The 21,964-nt window shown below is 50.8% G+C and overlaps 1 protein-coding gene across 1 annotated transcript in view; it reads right to left on the reverse strand.

Annotated features, from left to right (window-relative positions):
* MFSD4A (major facilitator superfamily domain containing 4A) overlaps nt 1-13,007 on the reverse strand; it is a 36,693-nt gene extending 23,686 nt beyond the window's left edge. Inside the window, exons 1-3 of the mRNA XM_054027306.1 lie at nt 12,584-13,007; nt 3,684-3,882; nt 3,288-3,527 (exon numbers count right to left, since the gene is read on the reverse strand). Of these exons, the coding sequence (XP_053883281.1) occupies nt 3,288-3,527; nt 3,684-3,882; nt 12,584-12,813 (669 nt within the window). The 5' untranslated portion in view covers nt 12,814-13,007. The remainder of the gene's footprint in view (nt 1-3,287; nt 3,528-3,683; nt 3,883-12,583) is intronic.
* Between the last annotated feature and the right edge of the window lie 8,957 nt (nt 13,008-21,964).

A 21,964-nucleotide genomic window follows, 5' to 3' on the forward strand; every position in this document is an offset into this window, starting at 1 on the left:
GGCTGGGAGAGGGAATGGGATGGGATCTTGGACAGCTTGGCTAGGCGGTCAGCCACGGTCAACACTCTGACTTTAGCCAGCTGTATGTAGGGAGAGATGGCGAGCAGAACTGTCCTGGTAAGCACATGGAAAGGATAGAGATAAATAAAATGAACTGAATTAACCCACCACTCGTGACTGTGCTTTGAGATCTTTCGAGGGATGGCGCTACAGGATGCAGAGAATTATCATCACTCTCTCTGCTGGAATTTCTCTGGCCCCATCACCACGCTATCCAAGCACCTTACAAACGTTAATGAATGATTCCTCACAACCTCTCCACACAGGCAAGGCCATTTCCCCCATTACAGAGGAGGACCTGAGGCACGCACAGCTGAAGTGACTCACCCGAGGTCATTCAGGCAGACTTTGGGAGAGCCTGGAACAGAACCCAGACCACCCAAGTCCCAGTCAAGTGCCTTAACCACAAGGTCTCCTCTTTTGGCGCACTCCATCCACCCCTATGGATTGCCTGCACTGCTCGCTACTGAGCCCTGGGTTCGAATCCTGCCTTGGAGAGCTGAGCTCAGATGGGTTACAGGAATAACACCACATACTTGGGTTGCAGAGCAGGCAGGCAGGCAGTGCTCATCTGATTGATCAGCACCATTTACTATCTTGGTGCTAGCGCCCCAAGGGAGGGCACTCAGCCCTAGCGGGAGGATGAGGACGTCAGCTTTGGTTGTCTACGAGAAGAGGGCACAGCAGGGGTAGCAGAACAGAGTGGGTGGAGGAAAACATGAGCCCCTTACCCAGGCAGGCCATTGGACTTGATACCAGCTGTACAGAAGGAGAGAGTGCATCTGGTTGCCTGGTGAGAAGAGTGCGAGTCATCCCTTTGTTTCACCAGCAAAAGCTGCTGTGTATATGGCATCAATCAACTGACTGCTTTTATTGCAAGTGTTTTCCAGCTGTAACTCGTGTGCTACTCGCTGCCCGAGAATGGCCAGAATCCATCTCTGGAGGCAGACAGACAGACACACACACATCTGGGACTCACTGCTGCATGTGAAGATTAACATTCCCTCTCTGATCATTACTTGGAAACATTACAAGGACCCATTATACTGAAATACCGACAGGAAAGATGGCTGGGGAGTCAAGGCTTTGTGACTCAGGAGATCTGGGTCCTGCCTCTGCCACAGACTCCCTGTGGGACCTCAGCCAAATCACTTTAACCCTCTGTGCCTCGGTTCTCCACCGGTCACACAGGCATACCACTACTGCCGGTCTCCTACCTGTGCTTGTCTACTTAGACTGCAAGCTACTCAGGGCAGAGACTGTCTCTCACAATGCACCTTACACAGCTTGATCTCGGCTGGAGCCTGGAGGTGCTACTATACAACAATCATAATGTCAGATTGTTTCCAGCCTCGATTGGTAACAAGGCAAAGCCGTGTCATTCTAGACACCATCTTGTCTCCTCTCAGTTCAGTTCAGGTGCCGTTTTCAGCAGCTGATCTCTGACAAACCGCTTTATGCCATTGGAAAGCCGAGATCCTCAGCTACAAGAGAGTATAGCGCAGTGGATGCTAGCTGTACAGACTCTCAAGACGACGACCCCTTAATATCCATTTGAATTGAAGTAGCGGGGAAAGCACTCAGGCAGTCCGAAAGGGTGAGCCCAGGTCAGAGATCGCACGACTAGTCAAGGCCAGAATAACGCGACATCCACTGATGGAGAGCTGGGCTCTCAGCTTCCTTGCAACGTACAACACTTGTCTCCCCGTGGACATTTGCAAGACACCAGGCCCATTAATCCTTTCACTGGTCTCTAGGAATGGTCTCCTGGCACCAGTCCAGATGTGAATCTAACCAATCCCAGTCCTCAGGACAGGAAGTGAAAACTATTGAATCCAAAAGAGGGGGCGCGGGGAGGCAGGAAGCAGTTACCTAGGTTGGTAGCTGGCCAGGACACTGGGGCTAACACCTCTACTCTTGCAAACAGTGCGAGATGGAAAAATGCCACCTTTTGAACCATTAACACAGCTTCCCACTGCACCCTCCCTGCTCCTCCCAGGTCTCCCACTCAAGCACTGACCCTGCTAAGCTCTGGTGGGGTCTTGGCATCAGGTGGGAACAACAGGATTTATTGTCACATTCTGCATCACGCTCCCCTTCAGGGCGAATGCGCAGCTCCCCCCTCATGGCAGCACATCAGGGACTACCCAGAAGTCTGACTGCATCATAGCCTGCTGATCAACAGCTGCTCCAGGCCGCCCCAGGAATGTGCTGCAGGGGAAAGCCTGGCACACGAGGACCAGACGGCTGAGGAGTGAGCGAGAGGAGCTGGGCTGGGCTGACAGCGTGTTCCTTGCTGCCCATCTCCCAGGGAAAAGGCCCAGACTGGGTGTGTGGGAGGTTTACACCAGAAGAGCCTTGAGGGCATGGAAGGGCCCAGGATCCCAAGCCATGCAGGTTTCCCAGATAGCTGCTGGGAAACACCACACCACACCCTATTAAAACATTGCCCTGCATGGAGTGAGCAGGGATGGCGGGGTGGGGGTGGGTAGCGGAGGGGCCTTCACACCAAGGTTCCAATGTCCGGCGCAAATTGGAAAGCTCGGAGGGGGCTGCTGGCAGCAATCCTACTTCCCTGTCTGAATATTCACCAACCGCAGTCACCCGTGCCGGCTGGCTGAGCTGCCAGCGCGACCTTTGCAGCGACCTCCACCCCCAACCCGGGGGCCCTGTCTGGCTGCGGGATGAGAGGGGAGAGCCGGGAACTGGGCTGAACTCCAGTGCAGGGGCAATGACCACTCAGGGGATCCAGTTCCTGGCGGAGGCCGGAGGGGCTCTCGGCATCTCACTGCCTGTGGGATTCCAGGTCAGGACGCAATGGGACGGAGACAGGGCCTTAAAGCCACCATCCCATTAAGCATTAACTGCCACAGTTTAGTGCTGGCCCTCAATTGTAAAGTCAAATCATGAAGGAATTGAGTCCCTATGGCCCAGTCTTGGGCCCCAGTATCTCAGCTAGGCCTGGGGGAGCTCCCTATGAGAAAAGAGGGAGCAAATCCTTCTCCTGCCTACTTATTCCCAGGCCACGGAGCTAATCCACAGCCTTGACTCCAGCCTGGCTGCTGGAGGAGACTCTATGGCCCTGGTGCTTCCTTCTGCTGCTGGAGGCAGGCAAACCGCGGTGCCCGGGGAGGAGCGGGAACAACAAGCCGCAGCACCACGCAGAGGCAGAGCTAAGGCACGGGACACAGAGGACTCCCGTTGGTACACCAAGCCGCGATACTCACGTTGATCAGGGCCATGATCCAGAAAGCGTAAGACACGCGTGTCACCACCATCCCTTTCATCGGCAGCTCGTAGTGCGACAGGTTGCCGGGATGGTGGGGGACCAACGACTTGCGGATGTGAGGGAGGTTGCTGGTGGCGTTGAGCGTGGAGTTAGACAGGATGCAGTTGGTGTCCGAGAGGAAAGGGTCAGCTATCAGCGGGCTCAGCAGGGCCCCGAACCCCACAAAGAAGTGAAGGGCCTGGAAGAGAGGACAAATGCCAAGAGGTTAATTTTTCTGCTCTCCCCTGCCGTTGGAGCCTCCTCCTGAAAGAACGAGACCCAATGACAGAAATACAGCAAGAGCTGCTGCGTCCCGACAGAACTGCCCCAGGGGAAGCCAACGCATCTGCCTCACCTGCAGGAAGATGGCCGAGTCCTTCTGGTAGATCTTCACCAGCTGCATGTTGGAAATGGTGTCGATGCATCCCATGGCCAGTCCCGCCACGGCCATGACCACAGCCAGCACCACCACATTGTGGCAGAGAGGGATGATGGCGAAGACGACAGAGATGGCGAGGGACGATGCAAAGAGGGCGACCAGGGACTTAGACAACCTGAGCCAGGAGAGAGGAAACAAAGGGACAGAGTTACCTCGGGGAGAGCACTGTCCAGCCAGGACATCGACCTGTGCACCAGGACACACCCACAGCTATCCCCAGGCAGTAGCATTCTTAGTGTATTAACAGGCCTGCCCCATCCCCCGAGCATTCAGGGCCACTGGAGCACTGCAGATCGGCCCATGGTGCAGGCACCATTCACTACGCTGGCTACGTTATCATTCAGCACATGGTGGGGAAAGGATTATGAGGGATATTCCTTGATCGGACAACGGACGTAGGATCCGGGTACGCTGCAGGGAGGCAGGTTTTGGCCCTTAGCATGGTTTCCACGCATGTTAAGCCCAGACGGGACCATTGCAATCACCTAGTCTGACCTCCTGTCCAACACAGGCCACAGAAATATGTCCCTTAGTTACGGGCTCAGCTGCTGGGGTAGGGGTGAGCAGGACGGACTAGTTCAAGAGACTGGGAAGCGGGGCCTGGCGATAAGCACAAGTTTAGCTCCCAGCCAGGTCAATAACAGCAGCAGGCTGTCACCAAGGCACTGTCAGCTGGTAACCGATGAGCAGCGGGTACGTGACAGCCTCCATCTATTCCCAATAGGTGACATGGTCCCACCACTACCCTACCCCTCCAGCCACCCCCACCTCTTGCTTGTCTCAGAGGCACTGTGGACTGAATGCATCATGGACACTTAACTCCTTGCTCCCCTGTAGAGGCCAAAAGGGGGCATATTGGCAGTGAAAATATGGCGTTGACCATGCTGCACCTGCGCTGTGGGTAGACTCCAGCCCCCAGGGCCACCAATCGCACTGATGTCACGTTAGGAAAAGCTAAATCCATTCAGTTTGTATCTAAACCATGACAAGATATTGTATTCTCTGGAGGGACACACATAACCTGACTAGGGTACGGGCACCATAATGTCTGATTTCAACAGCGCATTTATTGCTCTAGTCGTCTCCCCATTTGGCTTGTCTCCTGCCCTAACTTTGGATCTCCGCAAGAACCTGCCTTCTGGGAGTTCACTCCTTCCTTTCCTGGCTGCAGCACCACAGAGCAAGCAGGACGGCTGTCTGAGGCTTTCTTCCAAGCTTTGCCCTGCACATCCAGCCCCAGGCACCACGTTAAAGTCCTCGTGCCCACATCCCATGATCTCACCCAATGTTTGCATGGAGGGGAGGCGATAACCTTGATCACCACATCAAGGGCTGAAACCTCTTTAATCAGGTGGAATTTACCCAGATACCTAATGGTTGTAGGATGGCTAGAGGAGAGGCTGCAAGCCAGGTGGGACGTGCCCTCCGTTCAGGGTTTTGCTCTGCTGAATGGTGTGCTAGGGACCCTCTACACCACAAGCGTTATATTGGAGAGGGGCAGCACATTGTGACCGTGAGATGGAGTCACGCTATACCCAGCCCCGTGTGTATCTGACACGCTGCAGATCCATTATTTGCTGCAGACTCTCAGGTTTCTTTTGAAATTAAAAGTTTCTAGACTGGATCATGCAAAGAGAGCCTTCCAAACGTGACCTGAGCGTAAATGGTGCAGCGGTGTCAGTCTGAGTCTGCAGACAACCTGACACAAGAGCTCCAGGAGTCATGAGCTGCTGTGCTCCTCTCAATGAGTGTTAATTCTGAAACCTACTGATACCAGGTTCAGTATCAACTATTTCCATTACTGATCATTTTAACATCATAATCTATCTGACCTAACCTCTGCTTAGACTGTAAAAGGCTGAACTGTCTTTTTTCTCTGCTTGTATAGCCCCTAGCACATTGGGGTCACAGTCCTGACCGGGGCCTCTGGGTGCTACCATAACAAATATTTGCTACTCCTACAATACCTTCCCCAAAGCTCCAGCTACAACCCACTCAGGTGCCAGAAGTTCCATCTTCCCCAGTGGATCCCTTCCTCCGTTCAGTCTGGTTCCATCCCCAGTGAGGATCACCTCTACATGACAACAGCAGGACCTGTTCAGTCTTTCCCCTGTAACCAGCTGAAAGGGTTCTGAGCTCCTACTTCCCTAGCCACTCCCACAGGTGAGTGGTTCAGAAAAGCTTAAAGGACCTTAGCATAAGACGGGCAAGTGCATCACGTCACAGATCCTGCGGGTAATAAGCCCTCTCCCTGCCTTCTGTCCGGACTGCTTTGAGCTGAGCAGGGAGCAAGCTACTCTCACTGTGAGTGAGAGCCGGCCAGCTCGCTGAGTTAGAAAACCGAGCCCAGGTTGGCATCGCACCGCTGCGAAGCTGCCAAGTCTGAAGGCAGGAAGGAAGGAAGGAAACAGAGACCAGACAGCAAAGCACTGAAAAGACCAAGACTAGCAAAACGTGAGACTCTGTAAAACCTCAGCAGAGAACAGCTAGCACAGATAGGTCCCCCTAGAGACCGCATCCCCATTAGCACCTCTCTCCCCCTTCAGGCACCCACAGCTTTCTGATGGAGCAGGGCTGGTCCCTTTGGCACATGAAAGCGTCACTCCTTAACCGACCAGAGGGGGGCGTTACTGGGTGATGCAACACATTCCAGTTCTGGCTGGAGACAGAGAGAGGGATCAGCAGTAATAGCCAAGCCCCACACAGGCATGCAAAGGATACCGTCTGCATGCAGCGTCCATTCCCCTCGCTCCCAGGCAACTCGCAGCACAGAGGAAACCCACAGCCACATGTCCCTGGGGAGCAGCTTGGCTTGGGAGCAGCATCTCTGGGTCACAAGTCACAGCTCCCCCCCCAGAGCTGACACTGCCATGCAGCACAGAGGGACGCCTGTGCCATTCGCAACGCCGCAGCTGCAGAGAGGAGACTCAGATCAGAGGGACCGGTGGCCCGTTTCTGGGGGTCAGCAAGGCAAGTGTTTTGGATCATAGGGGAATAACTCGAGTGTCCCAGCCAACATGCTGCCCCCTGTCGCTGAACAGGCAAGAGCTGGGCAGTAGCCGATTGCCAAGCTCATTTGCATGCTGAGTCTGTAGCTATCTCCCTGCCTTGCCAAGGGCTTTAAGATAAGGGGATGAAAAGGGCTGTGGGAAACCAAAATCCATTCTCCAAAGCAGGTTGCCTAGAGCAGCCGGCCAAGAGCCAGGACATCTGCTCTGTAGTCCTGACGGCTATTTGCTGGCTGGCTGGCCTTGGACAGACCCCTTCTCTCTGCACCTCCGTTCCCCCATCTGCAAAAGGAGGGTAATTCCTGCCTCACGGAGTGCATGAGGCCGAGTAGCTTATAATCCACTTTGACATCCTAGGGCAAATTAACAGCCCTAAGTGCAAAGTTACTTCCTTACTCTGCTGGATGGCATAAACTTGGAATTCTGGACTCACCGACCCGTTTTATCTTGGAGCCCAATTCCATGTATTCAAATTAGAAAAATAATTGAATTGTTTTTGAGGGTCCAACATTTTGCAGGGCACTAACCCAGCCTCTCATGCAGCTTAGTCCCTTTTAAAACCCTGAGCAAATTCACAAAACAAAGAAAAAACAAACCCCAAAGACATGAGGCCATGGAATAAAACAACAGGCAAATAAGAGAAAGGAGCCACAGAGGTACAAGGCAGCACCCGAGGGGAATCACAAGAGCGTACTGGGGAAGAGAACTGTAGGGATGAGCAGCCAGTGACTATGAGATGGTAGAAACGTGCACCCAGAGATCCCAGAAGTGCCTTTTATGTTCTGCAGTGTTAGCAAAACAACTGCAGAGCTGCCCCGGCTTGGTTAGAGAGTGCATTCATTACCGGAGTTAAACATTAATCGCTAATTATTTCATGTCCTTAAAAAGCACTAAAAAGATTTTTTTAAAAATAGCAAAAATGTCTGCCTCCAGCAATGTACCACTAATTATACCATCACTTCTTTATACAGCCCCCGTAGCAAGCACCAAGAGAACCCACTTTGCATTCTGCCCCGCTGACCCCTTCCCCCGCCAACTCTGGCATTAGTGAGTATGAAGGAATTGCTCGCTTCCAGCCACTGAATCCAAAATGAAGTCATTTGCTTTCAGTTATGTTTGAAGAGTGCACAGCTCAACACCAGAGGTGGGATTTGGATTGCCACCGAAAGGCAGCGTGAGTTGGGTGTCTAACCTGTTAGGTTTCTTTGAAAATCACAGCTCTTTCCCTGTATCTTTGTAAGAGGCATGACATAAACCCAGGTCTTGAGGATGAAAAATCATTGCACACCTCATCAGGCAGTTAATACTCTGTCTCCCCTACATCTGGCTGCAATGGGATACAGTGGTAACCTGTGCTAACCTGTTGTGGAGTGTCGCCTTGCATAAACATCTGCTATCTCTCTCCTTCCCCCCACCCCACTTCCACCCCCACCTCCCCGAGGCTGCATCGCACTGGGGGCAAGGAATTCCTGTACAAACAGAGAACCTGATTTTCAGAAGCATCCACATCTTGTTGAAGCCAAGGGGAGCTAGGGGAAGGGATATGGAACCTCATGCTTCACGGTTTCAGCCAGTCTCTTAATGATGCGGTAGGATGAGACCTTCATGGGGAGACAGATTATCCTGCATCTGCAGGGTTTCTTGCACTGATTTTGAAGTAGCTGGTGCTGGCCACTCTCAGAGATGGGATACTGGGCTGGATGGACCAGGGGTCTGAGTCTGTCTGGCAATTCCTATGAGCGGCAGATGCTCAGTCTCCCTGCAAAGTCAGGCCCAATGCTCATAGAGCTGTCTTAGGGTGCTTAGGAACGAAAGGCACTATATAAATGTGCCACACTCAGCACCCTTCAGTCCCTCCCAACACTGGAGCCACACATGGTGCCAAATGAAGGAGAAGCCTAAACAAAAACCTTAGAAAGATGGGAAGGATGGAGGAGGAAGTGGCTATAGAACCATTCCTGGTGTTTCCCACTGTTGCCTTCCCTAGTGACAGACACAGGCCTTGGCTTCAGTGGGGCAGGATCAGGGCCCAAGAGGGGAGAGAGTTTAGGATTATGGAAAGTTAAAGAATCTCATCTCATCTGCCCTCACAGGACCACATAGGGGAACATACCTTTGGAGGAAGCCTGAGCAGGGTTACACCACACAGTGCCAAACACACCTGTGTCCGATCCACATTCATCCCCCCAGCTTGGCTAGCGCCAGTGGGGCTAGCTTGGTGCTGTGCCAACAGCGGGAGAAACGCTACCAACCCTCAGGACAGATGCAGCCTCTGAAAAAGCAAACAAGGGCGCAGGGGCCCAGATACCACTGCAATGGGAGTGGCAGGAGAGCAGAGACTAGATGGCCATGGAAGGGCAGCACAGAGGAGTGCAAGGTGGAGGGGGAAAATAAGACATTATTATTAATAACGGCAGGATCCAGTATTAAAATCAACCATCAGGATCAGTTAGAGGAACTGAGGCAGGTGGGGTAAGCAGAGAGTGAGACGACAGCTTCTCAAAAGAGCGCAGGGCCAGGTTTCCTAGCATTCAGCACTCACCAGCCAGCTGGATTTTCCAGAGATCAGCTCCTATTCAAGCACCTAAATCAGGGCCAGATTTGCAGAAAGACTCCGCCCGGATCAGCTCCCAGTGTGCCACTTATGGTCAGATTTTCACAAACATTCAGCTCTCAGCGGATACCCATTGTGCTCAGCTCATCTGATAATCCGGTCCAGAGAACACAAGAAAATGGGATTCTTTAATCCATTTCCAGCCTCAGTGAGCTACGGGGCTGCTTATAAGAAGCCAACCTGCCAACTGGAAGATGCACATAGAGCTCCTTTGCCCTAACGGATCTGACATATAATTGAGCATCTCTCTAACAAAGCTAAGATAGTGTTAAGGTGTGATCAAAGGTATGCAATATCCTTAAAAGCTGTTACCACCCATGCAAGAGAATACCCTGTTCATGTCACCTTATAAAAAGCTATATTCTTCTGAACTCTGTACCATGGGGCAGTAGAAAAACTACAAACACACGGAGTCATAAGACAGTAACATGCCAGTCTTATGAATAAGGCTCACTCACAACTTTTACTGAATTCTGTTCCTTTCAGTTATATAGGGCATTTGTCACCCTACAGTTTCAGCGTAGCAGATGCCAACAGTAAGATGAAAGGGCAGCTCCCAGAGTCAGTAAGATGGGTGTACGAGACTGATATTTTCATAACAACCCAGGCACGGTAGCTCATGTTCTGCTCTGTCACATGCCTGCAGACTCCCAGATTTCAGTGGGGTTACACAAGAGCAGAGTTTGGCCCAATGTTAATTAAACTCTCTGGTTAGAGGAACCAAAGGCCATCTTGAGCCCCATCTACGCTACAGTTACAACCAGTGGCGCAGTTAACAGCATCGTTATCCCCTGACTTGATTATTACATTCCATTTTGTAGAGCAGACAGATTTAGGATCCTAGGATTTAGGCCATATAAGAAACAAAGCTCAGATGCCATCTACAGTACAAATTAGAGCCAGGTCTCCTGTCTTGATTGTGACTGTCACGTCAATGGGGCCTTAGGAAGCTCTAGTAGAAGCGATCACCTTCTTAACTGTAGGAGGCATGGACTAGTGCTCTGACCATGGGACTGGGAGCCAGGAGCTCCCGAGTTCTAGCCTTTATAATCACGCAGCATTCTAGCAAGCCGTGACTTCAGGCAAGTCGCTTTACCACCCTGTGCTTCAGTTTGCCCATCTGTAAAATAGCCATAATACCCACCGCATCAGGGCTTTGTGGGATTTAAATAGCTAATGTCTAATATACTTAAAGTTGGGTGCCATAGCACATTTTAAAGTTAGGTCTGTAATGCAGATCAGTGCACCTTGGACACATGGGAAACACCCCCCACTGCCCAAAATACCCACCACTTCCCAATAGGAATTTCAGCAACCGTTTTAAGCATGTTGCCTGTGCTGCGAAGAGCCACAAATGGGGTCCTGGTTTATTAAGGCAGAAGGGGGTTGCTCATTTTGCCCCGCACAGAATTAAAAATCCAAGACACCAAAAATCCATTCTTAGGGAAACCCTAAAAGGTCCATGGAGCATAGGCTGGACACCAGGAAGAAGCATATCAATATGAACCTGGCATTTCTGACTGAGCGATCATAGGTCTGCATTTGCCTAATCTCACCTTCGAACACACAGGCAGTAGATGAAGTGCTGGCAAAAGTTATTGACCTGGGAGTCTGAAATCCACTATCCATATCACAGACAGGGCAAGCTTCCCACACACCATCTCCTTCCAATATGCACCACCCCTGACCTGGCAAGTAGTCTCCTAGTCAAGATGCTTCTGCTGATCGCCTCTAGAACTATTTCATCTCCAAGTACATACAGCCCTTGGCTCCTCTACTCAAAATGCCATCCATGCAGCTCCGGGAGTGCCGGCTGGGATGGCAATTTCACCTCGATGCTAATTCCAAGACCCTTTGCAGGTACTAATCAGAGTTATCTACTGAATGCCTCCTACATAAGTCCAGAGAACAGTTTAAAAACAAACACTTTATACCCATAAGAGAATCATGTAAATAATAATACAGATAGAGACTACAAAAATCAGCTACATTGATCAGTAACACCGTAAATAATCAACTGATTTTCATATGCAATAGCTGTCATCACATCTAAGCGTACACGTCTGTTTGGAAACCTCTAACAGTGCCGTTGCACATTTTCTATTTTAGAGAGATCTTAACACAAGATTTGCTACATATCCCTTGTCTGGCTGCACTAGGAAGCCTGACTGATTTGTAAAGACTGCTGCTGTCACTCACACATGCCTTGTGTGAAGTTGAAATACCGACTGTATCCTCTTCAACCCTGTAGCAACTTCATGTTTAGAGTGTTATTGTCTGAGGTTGAATCTTGTTTGCCCAAACTCCCGGAGCGTAAGATAACAGCTTGATTGCTGACACTGGGGTTATTAAAACAGGTTTTCTACAATGTTTTTAAACGATTAGGTTAAATAAATATATTGGGAAGTGTGGAGTAAGACTTGCAATCTCCCCTTTGCATGCACCATCTCTGCACTGAGCTCAATAAAATCAGTGGCACTCCACACAGATGCAACAAGGTGGATGGACCCAAGTACAGAATCAGGCTCCCACAGAATGAAACCTGCAGCCTTTACTCCCATGAGCAATTCCACTAACTTCAATGGAACTACCCAGGTGAGTGAGGGCTACAGGTCCAGGCTAACCCCTTACAAAGGTTTTAGTTTGTGTAGGATCTTTCACACAGCTTGTCTCCCCAGATGCTTTGAGTCCCATACTGCAATCAGAGAAACAGACAAAAACAAAGTCGGGGTGGGGGGTGGGGGAATAGGGAGAGGGGAGGTAGGGAAAGGAGGAGAAATTAAAAGACATGTTTTCAGACGCGATGTGAAAGAGACAGAAAGAGCTGGAGACGTGGAGCCCAAACATGGGACGTTCCAAGCCAGAAGGGGGAGAGTCGCAAGCCGCTGGAGGAACATTAAATAAAAATTGGGGGCTGTTAGAGCAAAAGTGATGTTGCGACCTTAACTAGGGCACTGCTCTGCCGGCTGAACAATGGGGCACCGAAAGGAGCGTCCCCACAAGTCCCAGTACAGCGCCGGGAGGGAGGCTAAAGCCAAGACACGTGGGAAGCTCAGTGTCACCAAGTTGGCCGGAGAGGGAGGGAAGGTGTGAGCAGGGGAACCGGGAAGGCGCTGGGTTCTCGATCAAAGCCGGCATGGCCCCCGGGGTGGGGCGGCCGATGGGGTGAGGGGTGAGCTCGCCAGGGGCCTTACGTTCTCTTGAAGACTCCCCCGAGGCAGCTGCCGAGCAGGAGGCAGAACTGCTGCGAGAAGAAGACCCAGGTGATCTGGGAGAGCGAGCTCTGGGTCTGGCAGCGCAGGTCCAGCAGGGTGGGCCCCAGGAAGGCGATGCACAGCCCGAAGCTGAAGAAGACGCTCCAGTAGGTGAGGGTGGGCTGCAGGTTCCTCCGGAACAGGGCAGCCACCCGCTCATCCCACACCATCCTGGGCTCGGGCTCCGACTAGGAGAGCCACGGGCAGGGCTCGGCTCAGCGGGGGGGCCGGCGGGTGGACAGCGCCCTGGATCTCATGCGCCCTGGAGCCCTTCTCCCGCTCAATCCGGATTCGCTCCGCTTCGCTGCAGCCCGCGCTCCGCTCCCCGGGCAGTGCAGGGATGTGCCTGGCGCGGGCGGGCAGCGCTGCTGGGCTCGGACGCTGGCCCCGCCCCTGGGCCCGGGGAGCAGCAGCCACCGCCTCCCGGGGCAGCGGGGCGGGGACGGGGCTCGCCAAGGTGCGCGGACGCGCTGGGAACGCCGCGGTGCCCAGAGCCCTGCGGGGCTGCAGCGGGTCGGATCCCGGGCGAGGAGCTGCGGGACTGGAGCAGTTCTTATAGTGGGGGCGCTGGCAGCCCCTGTGCCAGGGGGAAAGCAGGGAAATCCCAGCCCTGGCCAGGCACTGGGTCTGGTCCCTGTCCCCGCTGGATCGTGGGCTCCCTCAGGCTGCAGCTAGGGAAATGTGAGCGCCCAGCAGCCCTGCTGGAGCCGAGGCCACAGGTGCTGGAAGTAGGGGCGCTGTTGCCCCCCCCCCCCTTGAAGCGGTTTCTATTATATCCAGGGTTTACAGTTTGGTTCAGTGGCTCTCAGCCTCCCCCCACCCTCCACCGTACAAACTGTTCCAGCCCCCCTGGGTTGGGCTGCAGGGAAGTGCCAGCCAGGAGGGCTCCATCCGGGAGAGCACCCTGGTCCCTGAGCTCACAGCTCAGGCTTTTAGGAGGGAGGCAGCCCGGCTGAATGTTGGGTTAGTTTCTAGGCCCTTCCAGTTCTGCCCATCGCACTCTTTAAATGGCCTGTCTGGGGGTCTTTTAAAAAATCCCTGGGGGGAAAAAACACCACCACTTTTGTCCAGGGTTCTTCTTCCCCTAGTGTGGCTTAAAAGGCTCTTTACAGCAAGGGGGAAACCCACTAAGGCCCTGCCCCTGCAAACATTTATGCATCTGTTTCACTTTAGCCCCATGCCCACAGCAGTAAAGCATTTAGACACTGACCAGTGATTTTTAGAACACTCGTCCCAGGCAAAGCCCCCGGGCCACCCAGAGGAGTCAGGGGGCCTGGGGCAAAGCAATTTCGGGGGCCCCTTCCATAAAAAAAAGTTGCAATACTATAGAATACTATAGTCTCATGGGGGCCCCTGCGGGGCCCGGGGCAAATTGCCCCACTTCCCCTCCCCTCCCCTCCCCTCCCCCCGGGCGGCCCTGCAAAACCATGTCCCAGAGTTCAGCCAGGCTGGATGGGTTAGTTCTGGCCCATGTGTGTTGTGTGGTTTTCCATTCAGCTCGGCATGTGTGGGCTTTATGGCATATCTTAGGAATGCTGCCGTGGAGCCTGTCGGTGCTAGTTTGCACAACAGGTTGTTATTTTAGAGCTTGGCGAATCCAAACTGCACCTGACCCCTAGTTCTTCACCATTCCATTCATCTGCTAGCGCGTCATACATCCCTGGGAGTGGGGCCTGACTGAGTTCAGAATCAGGCTCTCATTTCCCACCTCACTCAGACAAATTGTCTCCAAAAGACTTTGAGTTAACAAACAAAAGCAGCCCAGGAAAGGAAACATTAATGAATAGGCACAGGCTAGTGTGAGAACTCCCTTGTTTGTTGAGTGGAAGACGAAACCATTAAAGAAACCTCTCAACTTCCCTGTGAGCTAGGTCAATGTTATCATCCTATTTTACAACTGGGAAAGCTGAGGCAGCCAGCGGTGAAGTTACTTACTCAAGGTTACTCAGTGACTCAGTGGCAGAGCCAGAAATAGAATTGTATCCTAATGACTTATCCAGCACCCAATTTTTTTTACTAGGCAGTTCAGGTAACCTATGAATGATAGCAGAGGAGGGGTGGTCAGAAGCTCTGGGTTCAGGTCCTGATTCTGCCACATCATAACTTTTTACTTTAGACAAAGCTTTTCCTCTCTCTACCTTAGTTTCCCCATCTGTAAAATGGGGATAATGATTCTTATCGACAGCATAGAGGGAAGTTGTCAGGATGCTTGTAAAAGGGCTGAGGAGAGATTTGAAAGCCAGAAGGGACTGTTAGACACGCATTATCAGCTGTCTCAGTTACTTTTCTCTAGCCTTGCCTCACTCATATCTATTCAGAATGCTGCTGTGAAGATCTTTTCTTAGCCTGTCTCGTTGACCATGTCACCCCTTGTCTATCACATCAAACATAAGCTCCTTGTCCTCCATACCCTTCACAGCCTGTCTCCACCCCACCGATCCTCTCTCCTCCACTATCAAGAGGTCCACTCCTGCCTCCTATTGGCCAAGGAGCCTTTATCACCCACTTGTTACATTTTCAAACAAGCCCCTTTGTGCTTTGCTCTCTCCCCTGCTGGCCCGCATGCTTGGGAGGCGCTCCCGTAAACTGCCACACAGCTTCCTCGTTATCTGCCTTCAACTCCCTCCTTAACATCCCCAATAATTGCGATACAAAAATCTGACCACAGTTAAGCTGCTGGTGAACTGAGACCACTGTCTGTCATGCTAACCAATATAATCTCAACATTTCCTTGTGCTTCCTGTTGGTCTGTACTGCTGTCTCTTGTTTGATGTTAGATGGTAAGCCCCGTGGGGCAGGTCTTTTGGTTCTGTGTTTGTACAGCACCTGGCACAATAAATAAATAACAGTCTGACCTCCTGTATAATGCAGGCTATTGAATTTCACCTGGTTATCCTGTATTCAGCCCTATGACTTGTGTTTGGCTAAAGCGTCTCTTCCAGAAAGGCCTCCCAGTTTGATTTGAAAACATCAAGAGCTGGAGACTCTACCACTTCCTGTGGTAGTCTGTTCCAGTGGTTAACCATTGCTCTGTTAAAAGTTTGTTATTTCTAGTTTGAATTAGAATAATAGAATATTAGGGAGGGAAGGGACCTCAGGAGGTCATCTAGTCCAACCCCCCCCCCCCAACTAAATCATCCCAGCCAGGGCTTTGTCAAGCCTGACCTTAAAAACCTCCAAGGATGGAGAGTCCACCACCTCCTTAGGTAACCCATTCCAGTGCTTCACCACCCTCCTAATGAAATAGTGTTTCCTAATATCCAACCTAGACCACCCTCACTGCAACTTGAGACCATTGCTTCTTGTTCTGTCATCTGCCACCACTGAGAACAGCCGAGCTCCATCCTCTTTGGAACCCCCCTTCAGCTAGTTGAAGGCTATCAAATCCCCCCCTCTTCTCTTCTGCAGACTAAATAACCCAGTTCCTTCAGCCTCTCCTTGTAAGTTATGTGCCCCAACCCCCTAATTATTTTCATTGCCCTCCACTGGACTCTCTCCAATTTGTCCACATCCCTTCTGTACTGGGGGGACCAAAACTGGACACAATACTCAAGATGTGGCCTCACCAGTGTCGACTAGAGGGGAATAATCACTTCCCTCGATCTGCTGGCAATGCTCCTACTAATACAGCCCAATATGCCGTTGACCTTCTTGGCAACAAGGGCACACTGCTGACTCATATCCAGCTTCTCTTCCACTGTAATCCACAGGTCCTTTTCTGCAGAACTGCTGCTTAGCCAGTCGGTCCCCAGCCTGTAGTGGTGCATGGCATTCTTCCTTCCTAAGTGCAGGACTCTGCACTTTGGCTGCTTGTCAAGTATTAAGTTATAGCAATATTTTCCAAAGTTGCCAGGCATTTTACACACACTACGCAAAATCTGTGGGAAAAGCTTGGTTTCTTTTGGTTTCTGAGAGGCCTGAAGTGACACAGTGCTCGGAAGATGAAAAGTGCTATAGACATTTTTTTGTATGGACTCTGAACTGGTATGAACAACAATGGATTTCAACTATTTTGCTTTTAATCACACCAGATGGTGAATGAGGAAACAAATCTGTTAGTTTTATGTTTGTCCTGTATCTTACGCCAGGATCAGTTCTGTATTGGATCACATTTTATTGAACCAGTGGACAGGGAGCTAGACTGGGCACATGTTCTCTTCCCAGCTTTGAATTACTGCATCACCTTAAGCAATACCGCGCCTCAGTTTCCCCAGCTGGAAAACGGAGATAACAATCCTTTGGCACTCCTAATGAAAAGCAACGTCTACGTTCATTGTCACTGTTAGCACATTTCATATTCCAGCTCCATCTGACGTGGCCTTAGTAAGTAAGGATTTAAATACCAGCACTGCTCCTGGGAACTGATAAGGGAGGTGACAGAAGTTATGTTAGTAAATAAAAGTTGACATGTTACAAGGCTTGTCTGCATACGAACACACGAACCCTTTAGTGTGGGCTGAGCCGCTGTACTGAGTAACTAATAGTACATAGAATGGTAGCTCCATGGCCTGCATCTAACAGCAGAACTACACCTCTCCCCGATATAACGTGACCCGATATAACACGAATTCGGATGTAACGCGGTAAAGCAGTGCTCTGGGGGGGGGCGGGGCTGTGCACTCCGGTGGATCAAAGCAAGTTCGATTTAACGCGGTTTCACCTATAACGCGGTAAGATTTTTTGGCTCCAGAAGACAGCGTTCTATCAGGGTAGAGGTGTAGTTTTGCAAAGTGACACCTTAGCTGATTTTCAAATCCTGGGATCAATTTTGTGCGGACAGTGAATTAACAGCCACATTTCTGTGCCTGCTGCGAATTGCAAGGTAAAACCAAGAATGAATTATTAATAGCAGCAGAACTACAGCCAACAACACTATTTGATGTTTGCTAACATGGCTCAAAGAGAGCTGAGTATTTAAGCAACGCCTTCTATTCATATCCTGCTGCCCTCAGCCCCTCTTGTTTGGGGAGCATGAGGCATGAAAGCTTGTTTCAGTCTCCCCTCTCTAGACATGTTCCTCTTTGTGGCGGATGGAGTGATTGCCTGCTTAATGTAATGGGCCATGGTTTGTCATGATTGGGTTTGAATAAATATAGCTCCAAGAAGGAAGCTGGTTGTCATCATTCAATGTAATTTTGCTATGGTGCTGGTGCTGCTGCCCTCAGCCCAATCTCTGGAGGAGAGGGGAAATCACTGCTCAAGTAAGGGGTTGATTGAGGCGGGGCTCTGTGGGGCAGTCTGTTTTAGCTTTTCACTTGGGAAGACACCAGGGCAAATCGTGGACTCTCATCCCAGGCCCAGTTGCAGGATTGGTTGGTCTCTTGTTCACAAACCCAGCAGCAGCGGGACAGGACAGCCTGTCTTCATACAGAAAGAGCAGTGAAGTAGGGAGGGAGGCTGCATGTCAGGACACGGGGACCATTGGCAGAGCTGGCTAGCGTCCCAGCACTGGAACAGAGACTCTGTATGGAGAAGCTCCTGCCAACACTGGCCAAATCGTTCAGAAGTGGCCAGTGGTTCTGGATGCCTGGTGCTTGTTTTTTTTCAGAATTGCTGAGTGAGCATCGATGTCATTTGGAGTTGTGGGTTCCCAGCACTTGTGAAAATCAGCCCTGAAGTACCTCAGGCTGGGAACCACCCAGAATTGCTGGCAATTCTGAACATTCTGGCCACTCCAGGCAGCAGGTCTCACCCCTCACATGCCTGAGGACCAGCTGTAACATAGGTGGTTCTGCAAGGGAGGGTGCTTGTTCACTCTGAGTTCCCATTAGCTTTTGAGCTGGCTTGGCCGCCTTGGCTGAGGCCCAGCTCAGAACAGGTATTTAAACGCCAAATTCCTATTGAAATCAATGGGAGTTAGGTGCCTAAATACCTTTAGGGATGAGGGCTGCAAGGCTTCGGAGCAGGATTTGGGGCAGTACTTCCCCAGGAACAGGACTATGGTGTGCACTGGGCATTCCACTTCCTGTCTGACGCTCCTGGCTGAGGAACCTTACCCCTTTATGAATTCACAGGCACAAGAGCATGTGGCCTGCAGAGCCTGTGCTTCTACAGGTTACAGCATGCACTCCCCCAGCTCTGCTGCCCTTCCCTTGTCCTTTCCCTCCAACCCTTTTCAGGGAGCCACAGATCCAGGCCAATTGATGCATTGCAGCCAGATACAGTGGCACCACAGGAAGAACATGAGATGTGTCATGTGTGCTTCCCCCATGCCCACTGGGTGTGAACTTCAAAGCCTTTCAACTGCTGCAATGGCCAAGCTAAGACCCTTACGTGAGTTTGTGTGGAAATGGAAACACCCCGTGAGAGTCATTGAAACTTAATGAGAAAAGACTGTGTTTCTTTTACACACAATATAATGGAAACTCTCAAACAATGGGTTGAATTACTCCAGAGTGCACAAATTCAGCGTCAGAGCTTGTGCTCTGCGAATGAATGGTCCCGGGCAGCTAGGACTGCAGCACGTTAGTCTCATATTCTGGAGATATTATCAGCCAGGTTTTCAGAACAGTTCAGCACATTGGGTGCTAGATACTTTGGAAATCTGGTCCAATTGTGGGTGCTGAGTACTTTGATTTCTGGCCCTAGATTACACCTTCCTGGTTAAATGTAACACTGAAATCCTGGCCTGGTCATTAAAGATCCCAGGACTCTTGTCTCCCAGCCATCCAATTTGAATAATTCTTCTCATCTAAATTCCCTCTGCAGTTTCAGCTGGATTCAAAATTCTTCCTCATTTACCGACCTGAAACTGTTGTACATTATTGCTTTGTGCTGTTAAAGAGCTACCACACTCCTTCCCAGAGGTGGCTGCATTTTAATGGGGGTGGGGGGGGGGAGGAGAAATAGTCTCAATACCTCAAATATCACCCCCATTTTACAGATGGATAAACTGAGACACAGAAAGGGAAGTGGTTTGGCTCAACCCATATGAACAGATCCTTGTGGAGCTGTGTGGAATCACTGGCAGGCAGAGCTGTTTAGAAAATGGCATTTCTATCCCACGGGAAAGTCCAATGTTTCTATGTTTGTTTTGATCCCCAAAAGTCAAAATGCCATTTTTTCATGGAACAAAAAGCTTGGGAAAATTCCAGTTCAGAAACGTCTAAGTGAAACATTTCAACATCTTCAACCAAGACTAAACATTTTACTTTGAATTTTCCCAGTGATAAATCAGAAAATTTAGTCAAGATTAAACATTGTCCCTTGAAAACTAAATCCCGTATTGTGTCAGAAAAATTCCAGTGGGCTCTATTGGTGTATTATTTGGGGACGGACAGCAGGAGATCGCACCCAAGGGAAAAGAGATCAATCAAAAAAGGAAACAAAAATAGATCGGCTAATGAGGTTCAGATTATTAAAAGAGGTCAGAGTTGTTTGGGTAACTCGTACACCACAGCTCCCATTAGTCCCCCAGGGGAAAGACCCAGGACCACATTCCAACAGTACACGCCAGCCATGCCACAGCCGTGTGACTGGAGCAATTAGGAAACAAAGGAGAACCAGTTTGACAACCAAAATGTCATCATACAGCACCCGACCATGCGTCACACCTGTGTCAGCTGCAGCCTTGTTTGAACATGAGTGAAGCTGGCTGGGGTCCAGTACCGGATCCCTCAGCACTGCACTGTGGCCTGGGATTTCTTTCCAGCGGCATATTATAGTCCTCCAATTAGTCCAGGAACTGGGTTCAAACCCGGCCAGCAGTGGTGTTTAAAAACAGCCGTGGCTCACACGGCTCTGAGCGCCAGGAGGAAGCATCGTTTAGTGGTCAGGGCTCCCAGGGCAATGGCAGCCAGGATACCTGGGTTCTAATTCCCAGTTCTGCCCTTTACTTGCAGGGTAGTCCTGGGTGAGCCATATCAGTGCTTTGCCTCAGTTAAACCACCTGTCAGATAATAACCCCCCCCCCAGGGTTTTTGTGAGGTTTAGTGAACTATCTGAGAGGTGCTTTGAGATCCTCAGACGACAGGAGCTCTGGAATTGTCTGTGGTGTCTATCGTGGGCAAGCCCCTCTGTCCTTGTGTCTCAATCCAGGTTGGGTAAAGGCAGCAGAAGCCTCACCCCACAGCAAAGCATTGTGTCTGACCTGAGCTTTCACCATGGGGAAAAAAAAGGGAAGTCCTGCAGGGCTGCCTGGGGTGGGGGGGGAGGGAATGGGGCAATTTGCCCCAGGCCTGCAAGGGCCCCCACGAGAATATAGTATTCTATAATATTGCAACTTTTTTTTATGGAAGGGGCCCCCGAAATTGCTTTGCCCCAGGCCCCCTGAATCCTCTGGGTGGCCCTGAAGTCCGGCGACAATGCCTTGAATGCCACGGGGCCTATTGCATTTTTTGAGTCTCTCTAGGAGGACCATGCAAAAGCGGAGATAAAGGAGAGAAATACAGTCACCTGTGCTACGCAAAAAACAAAGCAAGTCAGCTGCAAGGCTGTGGTCTCCAAGTGTCTGATCCAGGGATGATGAGAGATGCTCCAGCTGGGAAAGCAACACATTTACTGCCTGCCCAGGTCCACTGCTCAGATTTTAATTAAGGTAACACACCTCAAGGAACGACAGTGCCCTGGATGTGAACTGCTTTGCCTTGCTAGAGCACCTCTCATCAGGGGAACTCTGTGTTTTACACACATCATGGACCCAATTCTCCGCTGCTCTAAACTGGCACTGCTGTACCGATTTACAACAGTGAAGAATTTGGGCCAATTAATCCTCACACAACCCCCCAGTTCTGTCTCGCGGTGTCCATTTGCAGCTAGGGGAACCTGATATGTCTAGCAACCTGACCAAGCAGCATATTTCTCTGCTGAGGAACTCCTAGCAAACTGACAAATTGTCCTCCTCCCTTTAATCCGTGGTCCTGCCGGGTGGTTTAGTTTGAAGTCTGGGGAACAAACATATTAGCACCAAGTGGCACAAGATTTTGGAGCATGAGAAAGGTGAAAAAATAAAGGCCTGCACATCCTAGGAAATGAGATTAGGCATGAATTCCTGCAAATACATTGTCCTGTCCCTTTAAAGACCAAACAAATACAAGTAAAACAGCAGTTCTGAAACTTCACTGCACCGCAACAGCCTTCTGAGGACCAAAGCTTGAACCTGCCCAAGCCCCGCCACCCCCAGTGTGGGGGGGGACAAAGTCAAAGCCTGAGCCCCACCGTCCCGGGGGCTGGGGAACAAAGCTGAAGAACCCATGCAGTAAAACCTTCATCATCTAGAGACCGGACAGAAAAGTGGCTCACCTTGGTTTTCTGCTCAGCTCTCATGGACCTTCCCTGTCCAAGTCAGCTTCAGGCCCAAACTCCAGGCAGCACAGTACAGGA

This window comes from Malaclemys terrapin, chromosome 4 (genome assembly GCF_027887155.1).
Source record: "Malaclemys terrapin pileata isolate rMalTer1 chromosome 4, rMalTer1.hap1, whole genome shotgun sequence".
NCBI lineage: Eukaryota > Metazoa > Chordata > Testudines > Emydidae > Malaclemys > Malaclemys terrapin.